The sequence below is a fragment of the Mercurialis annua genome, linkage group LG4, assembly GCF_937616625.2.
Source record: "Mercurialis annua linkage group LG4, ddMerAnnu1.2, whole genome shotgun sequence".
Classification (NCBI taxonomy): domain Eukaryota; kingdom Viridiplantae; phylum Streptophyta; class Magnoliopsida; order Malpighiales; family Euphorbiaceae; genus Mercurialis; species Mercurialis annua.
Genome location: NC_065573.1, coordinates 26,344,827 through 26,352,581, shown reverse-complemented (window position 1 = coordinate 26,352,581; position 7,755 = coordinate 26,344,827). Strand labels below are relative to the sequence as shown.

Below are 7,755 nucleotides of genomic sequence, written 5' to 3'. Positions count from 1 at the left end.
TTTTTTAAAAATATAAGCACATTATATAAATATTTGTATTTACCTGGTTTTAATGATGATTAAACCAACATGAGCTGTGAATAATCGCACTAATTCTACGATCATTTCAAGTTTTAAAACATTGATATATAATTATTAGGTATTAAATTGACATCAGTGAGCTATATCTCAGATAATATTAACATTGGACTACACTCTGTCAAGATCAGATTGTAGGTTTTATTCTTTAATTATACAAGCGTTTTTGCTCTTCAATTATAAAAATATATATTAAGTTAACAGTTACTTTCTATGAAAATGCATGCTTTTGATCACAATACATTTAAAATACATAAAAAAAGTAAAAGAATATGAAAGTATATCATGTAGATACAGTATCACAAAAATATATGGCATTTTTCAAACTTGTACTGTTTTCCTTTCAAAACAGCTTGCAATGTTGATCAAGTTACCGACTTTAAAAGTCTTTAACCAAGTGTAGATCACATATATACAATTATGCAACCACGTTGATCATAATTACATTGTAAAAATGAGTAATTATTATAATGAACTAATTCTTAGACTTATTGGTGATATATGAAGAAACAATAACTAATACTATAAGTGAAGTCATATATATATTGTTCTAATCAGAATGTTGACTTTCTTGCTATTCCAATACTAGTTAAAAAAAATCGATTTATTGATGCTGATGTGAAACACGGAATAAAAAATAAAAAATATCAGATGTAATATATGTCATGATCTTGATAAAATGAATTTGATGTTTACACTAGAACCCGCCGAGTAAGGATGCATCGTTCAAGAAATAGATTTCATTTTAGTATTAGCATGTATTGTTTATACTAACAGTTTCCAAACGAATCATGAGATGCCAATGTGGTTCGCCTAACACGGAAAAATAACATATTAGACTGAATTTGTTCGTGTCATAAACAGATCAATTCATTAACTAACACAACCTAAATGCATTATTTTTAAATTGACACGTAAACATATACAATCTGCTTATAACATGATTTAAAACATACTATATAATATCATATAATTAAAAGGTTTAATCCATACAACATAAATACGATTTATCCACCCGTTTTTGACATCCCCAATTTATACAGCTAAGCAACATGAACAGCATATATAATAGGAAAATTATCGGATATATATTTAATAAATTAAAAAGAGAAAATATAATTAAGATTGCGAGGTCAAAATAGGATAAAAGAAGAGAGGGGTTCGAACCGTACTCATGTATGCAGCCGTTTAAAACTTGGGGCCAGAGCTTTGCCTCCCGCAAGGGACCTACCCGGCTCGAATGGGGATTAGTCTGAATGTGGAAGGCTTAAAGGTGCCGTCTCATAGTTGGGACCCGTTCAGGACACCTCATGTACCCTGTACCAAAAAAAGAAGAGAGGGGTGGCGGTGAAAGAAAACAGCCCACGCAACGAAACGCCGCAACACATGCGACGCTCTTATTTTGCTTACGTCGGCCACACGTGAGTTCATTATTACCAAAATTTAATTAATTTTCGTTTACTACCAAATTCAGCAAAGCCATATGGGTCCCTACCCTACTCCTCGACACCTCTCACGTGCGCCAAACATTTGCATTTCATTAATACTACTATTAGGGTTTAGTTCTATGAATAAATTTCTACTTAAGCCACCATAAATATATTGTAGTTTAAAAACAATAATATATACTCCCTTCATTTTTATTTACTTGCCCATTAACTAATATAGTATACATAAAAAGTGTTTTTTTTATCCTAAAATATAAAAATAAAGACTATTATAACCATACAAATTTAATCATTAGTTAATAAATCATTTGTATTAAAAACAAAAAAAATCTTATTCTTTTGATAATTTTCTTGTAACTAATTGTATCATTATAATTTGGGAGACCAAATAATCAGTTAACCGAATTGAACGATACATTTTGACTGAATTTAATTGTAAATTTTTAATTAATTTGGTTCGATTAGTAAATTTTCTTTGTTCAATTACAATTAAATAATTTAAAATTTTAGTTAATCAAATATTAAATTTATTTTTATTTATGTTTACAAATTTAACAGAATTAATAAAACTAATCGACTAATTCATCCAAATTGGTTTTGCATTTTCAAAATTTTATTAATTTAGCTAAATTTTTTTTAGTTGAAATTAATAATTTGGTAGGTTTGAATATAAAAATAAAATAATTTAATTAATTTGCCAGCTCTTAATAAAATTGGTCCTTCGTTAACCCCTAATTATATTAGTTCTTAAATGTAAAAGAAGGCATTAAAAATATTGGAGGTTATTGAACTTTGATCTAATTTTTAAAATGAGCACTCGAGATTTTTTTTTAAATTACCGAACTTTGATCTGTTGATAATTGGCTGATATTAATAAAATCTGACCAAAAAAATTGACGTGGAACCGAATATGAACCACATTATCTCTTAACTAATATAATGCCCACTGATATTTGCCATATGACATTCTTATTTCGGCTGCGTATTAGTTTTTTGGTAAATTTTTCTTAAATAACTATCAATTGATGATTAACAAATTAAAATTTTATAATTTTAAAAAAAAATCTGAATACATTTTTAAAATTAGATCAAAGTTTAGTAACCCCTAACCTTATAAAAACTCATGCAGAATTTACCTATGAAAAGAAATTCAATCGAAAAATATTGCTATAGAATATGCTTTATCTAATTTGTTTTTGCTGGATTGTTCATCTAGAAACAACATGAATAAAAATTCTTAGTCAATAGCATAATGTCATGTGCTGATTCACGTTTTTCTGCCTCTAAAACACTTGGCTAAAATATTATTTTTAATTAATTAAAACAACTGGTCATAACATGTGGCATTATGCAATTAGCTTAGGAATGTGTTGTGGTGTGAAACATTTGATGTTTTGTTTCTCATTCCTGATAACCCATTAGTGTGTAAGTATGTAATTAGTCAACTTAATCTTTTTGTATTGTTGTAGGTAACCTTTGATTAGACCTTTAACTACCTGTTTTTATTTTTTTACTTTAAATCAGTCAATTCTTAGCCTACTCTAGAATTTAAATAAAATAATTGTCTTTTGGAGAAAATTTTTGCTGCCTGTTTTTCTTAAAAATGATGACATTTGAGAGAATGATTCCAAACTTCCCAACAAAATTGTGACAAGGATAGCAACCAAATTGACTTTGATTTTTGATACATGTTTTCTTCAAGTTCTTGATTATGTTTTGGATTTATTGGAGAAAAATAGAGTTTGAATTTCAAATGTGATGTATATTCTATCTAAAAAAATCTTCAATTTTTTTTACAATACCTAAAAGAAAAAACAATTTATATATCGCACCTCCCGCATAGTTTAAAAACGAACACATTATTATAGTACGCATGCATAATTTAGTAACAGAGACATTATAATTCAATCCGAGAGTTTTAAGCTAAAATTTACTTACCATTAGGCTTCAATATCCAAATATTTAAGAATAATTTTCTTTTGTTACAAATCGCACCGACACAGTTTAGTAACGGAGACATAAATAGATCACACATAATAATAGACATTATAATTCAGTGGGAAAATTCTAAGCTAAAATTTTCTATTATCATTAGACTTCAATACCCAAAAAGATTAAAAAGAAAATACTTTGTTACAAAAGAGTGTCTCGCAAAAATACTTGTAGGACTTGCCTACTTATAATATGCAAAAGGAACTTAACCAACAAAATGCTGTGAATGAGTTATGATATAGAAAGGAAAATTTTCAGATCAAACTATTCCGTCTCTGATAAACTGAAAAATAAGAATCCTCGACGAAAATTTAAATTAGAAAACCTTAAAAATTGGTTTAAAGCAGCTCCTCCTACAAGTTGAAGAAGAGTAAAATGTCAGCCATGGAAAGGAAGACTTGATCAACCAGCTGTACAATTTGAAACTAAACTTCCTTTACAATCCTACATTGTCACTGCTCGAATCAGATATAATTGTCAATCTCCTAGCCGTTTTCACAAACTCACTGCAAGAAATAAATTAACAATGAGTCATTCGTGGGTGAATTTGAATAATAGCTCGCCGTGAAACTAAATACTCATATGGGAAGTCATTGTTTTCCGAGTTGTGAGATCAAAGACACGCACCTGAATGGTTCGTCGCCGATGTGTTTGACAATGCCAGTGATGTCGCGATATAGCACATTGTTAAACGTCTCGGAATTTACTACCCCGAACATGTCTGCGAGTTTTCTGTGCAATTCATCATAAGAATTGAGCAATGATAGGTCTAGAGTTCGACCTACATCCTCTGATTCCATGAAGACTTTGCAATGACCAGTCTCTGAAGAGGGCTCCATTTCTCGGTGCAGACTTTCGCAGGATAAGCGCTCTGGCAGGCCTTGTTGACGAAGACCACCAGACCCAGAACCGTCAGAAATATTTGTCGTCTTATCCAAATTCCCTTCAGACGAACTATTTCCAGTGCGAACTGGCGATACTGTATCTCCAGAGCAGCTAAGGGAGATTTGCTGCTCGGTGAGTATTGGTTGACCGAAAAGAACGAGCTGTGGTGTCTTCACATTATCATGTTTCTCTAGACTCCGGGTAGAATGTGACATTGATAGCACACAAGACACGCTTTCGCTCATGCTGGGCTTTTGAATTACAGCACCATATGAGGATCTAGCGTGCGCAGCAGAATTATCAAATAGTGGCGGAAAACCAGCCGAAAATAGACCTGTCTGCAGTTTATTGAGGTGGAGATCTGACAAAGATACACCATAATGAGCGTGCCTGGCTCCCTGCATGCCAGCAGGATTGTTGTCCGATAGACAACCATAAGGGCTGCTGGGCCCAAGGAGGTTGCTGGAAAACGTTGGAAACGGAAATTGGCTGTCAAGCGGAAAATCGGGGTGTTGTTGTAGTCTCAACTTCTTCCGCGGTGGTGAAAAAGGGGAAAGATGTATAGCGGGCATATTCGATACCAATTCGACTAGCCATGGGCTAACACGCTTCACATTTTGAAGCAAATCAGGCTCATCCCAAGAAACCTGCACATAAGTAGCGTGGTTGGAACATAAATTGACTAAATTCTGGTTTAAACCCTTTTTTACAACAATCACTCATTTATCCATCTATTTTTATGCACCCTATGTTTTTTCTATACACTAAATTCCAATTGGCATAAACAGAGGATATTTACTGTTTAATTTCAATGAACAAAACAGAACAGAAAACAAATATTAAAATTTGCTTCTAAAACTAATATTATGTTCAGACAATTAACATGATTCTTAAGAAACATCTTCAAAGAGGTTACCTGAAGGAGCCTCCATGGCGAATCCGGCCAACGAACAGGATCGGCAACTTGAACAGAAGAAATAGTTCCCATAAACCAACTAATCCGCGACGAGTCTTCAGTTTCAAAGGCCATTTTAAACCTCAAACCCGAACACCATCGGATCTGCAATGCAGATTTCATCATAGAAGCCTTAACACAGAACTCGGGCGTACTAGCTCGAGGATAATAAACCACCTCGAAAGGCTGTCCGTTAGCAGCAAGAGTAGCTGCTTCAACAACCGATTCCGCCTTCACTTTCGCTTTCCCTATCACAGTCTCATTTCCATTCCCATTCACATTTCCATTTCCGTTCCCATTTCTCAATAGCTTATTCTCGTCTCCGCTAAAAAAAGCACTAAATCCGCCATAAGGCACAACACAATTCCCACCGGCGGGATTCCACGAAGACTCAGGACTACCACCGATCCCTCTCTTAGCTCTTCGAATCCCAACACAAAGATCTCCATTATCCGCTCTTAAAAACACAATCGAATCCCCTGCAACTAGCTTCTTATGATTAACAAAAGTACTCCATCCAGTAGTTAAAAGATGCCTCCTAGGCGTCCCTCTATAAATATGCCTAAACTTCCAAACCTCACCATGAACATCCTTAGCAAGAATGGTCTGTACAGGCGGATCCGCCGAGTAATCCAGCTTCGGAAATATAGTCTCCGCGCAGTACCTCGGAACAGAGAATCCTCCCCCGTTGTTCGCATCAGACTGAGTCAATGTTTTAGCAAAAGAAGCCGGCTTAGTATTCTCAACTCGCTCATCACCTCCATTAATCACACCTTCTTCTTCATCATCCTCAACAAAACTAGAGTCCTTATTACTAATTGGAACCAACTTAATTTTAGCATAAACCTCATCAGTTTCAGGATCAGCCATGAATTTGATTGCTGAAACTCTACACAGAATAAAAGAAGGCATCCGAGGGAAATTTCTGAAATCCACTGAGCTAGAGCTATGCTCAGCATGGCCTTGAGGAAAATAAAAAACTTTTGAACTAACGGACGGCATTTGAACCATTCCACCAGCACAGGCATGCCATAACTGAGAATCTAAACACTTCTCAGTATCCTTCACTCTCTCTTTTGCTTCCATAAATGTAATCATTTCACTCAAATTGAAGTTCAAAATTTATTATGTTTAAAAACCCAGATAGATCAAAACAATTTAAGTAGTGGGTATACAATACAATCAATTTATATGATCAATTAAGCAGAGGTGGTGTTGGTACCTTATTTGATGAAGATGATCAAGAACAGAGGTTGCTGAAATTGGGGAATCTTTGTTTGCCACGTTTCTGATAAATTGTATCTTTTCATTAAAAGATACAAACAAATTAGAATTATAAACCAGAAAACTGAACACCCTTAATCAAATTCTTGTTCTTTTGAACAAAATTGGAGACTAAAACCAAGAATTACACAGTTCACTCAAGTTCAAGAATAGAAGACAAGAGAATCCAAGAAAAGGAAAAAGACTGAGAATTGGTGGTGATGAATGTTGAAAAATAACAGGGAAAAAGATTCAATCAAATGAAACAAGAAACTGATGGCCGACAAAGAAGCAGATAAAAAAAAAGCATCAGCAAAGAGATGGAGATAGAGAGAGAAAAAGACTGAAGCTTTTTGGATCATGCAAAGACTTCAAATGCCATACACAAACACAACACTACCTTCACTTTTTTCACTTTCTACTTTATAGTTATTTTTATAATTTAATTTTAAAACCAATATTTATATTTTTATATTTGTAAAATATAAATTTATATTTTTAACGTGATATTTGTTTTTTATGGTTTCTTAGCATTTTCTTCGGATCTGAAGTAAGAAATCTGTATCTTGTATAGCCAGCATAACAACAAAGATCTTTAAAGACCCTGTCTATTTCTTTTTCTAATATTTATTTGTTTTTTGAGTATTATTATCAATGTTTTAAAATTCGGATTGGTGATAGAATTCGTGTAACTACTAATTTAAATTTAACCGGTTGAACCGGTGGTTAATATTTAATAAATAATCTTATTATAGTAAGAAATATAATTAAATTTAATAAATATTTTTTTTGGAAAATGTATCTATTTTGATTAAATTTTTAAAATTAGTTAGTTTTTATGGTTCAACCGGTTTAACAACTTTCCGATTCAGACAATTCATTGGGAGACTTTATAAAAAAATTATGAATAAAAAGAGTCAGAATTTTAAAAATGTTTTTCAAAATAAAAATGGAAAGCTAAAATTTAAAAAATTTGAATATTTTTATGCCTTAAAATTTTATCTCTGTAATTTGTAATAGCTGTTTGGTATGTTGATGGGTGAGTGATAGACTGTGTATGATGTAAGTTTTGTTAAAATATATGTTTGTTTAATTCTTTCTCATTATTTTACGGGATAATATTTTGTTTTGAGT

The 7,755-nt window shown here is 32.6% G+C and overlaps 1 protein-coding gene across 1 annotated transcript; it reads right to left on the bottom strand.

Moving 5' to 3' along the window:
• Positions 1-3,638: 3,638 nt before the first annotated feature.
• On the bottom strand, positions 3,639-7,026 carry LOC126678790 (auxin response factor 18-like). Its single transcript, XM_056105470.1, has 4 exons — positions 5,320-7,026; positions 4,146-5,050; positions 3,967-4,024; positions 3,639-3,871 (listed from the first exon to the last, which is right to left on the bottom strand). The coding sequence occupies exons 1-4, from the start codon at positions 6,454-6,456 to the stop codon at positions 3,857-3,859; spliced, it is 2,115 nt and encodes a 704-aa protein (XP_055961445.1). The 5' UTR covers positions 6,457-7,026; the 3' UTR covers positions 3,639-3,856.
• Between the last annotated feature and the right edge of the window lie 729 nt (positions 7,027-7,755).

Coding starts and splice junctions, on each gene's coding strand:
- LOC126678790 (XM_056105470.1), bottom strand. CDS start 6,456: ATGATTACATTTATGGAAGCAAAAGAGAGAGTGAAGGATACTGAGAAG. Junction 5,051..5,319: donor CGCCATGGAGGCTCCTTCAG/GTAACCTCTTTG, acceptor ACTTATGTGCAG/GTTTCTTGGGATGAGCCTGA. Junction 4,025..4,145: donor ATCGGCGACGAACCATTCAG/GTGCGTGTCTTT, acceptor TATTTCTTGCAG/TGAGTTTGTGAAAACGGCTA.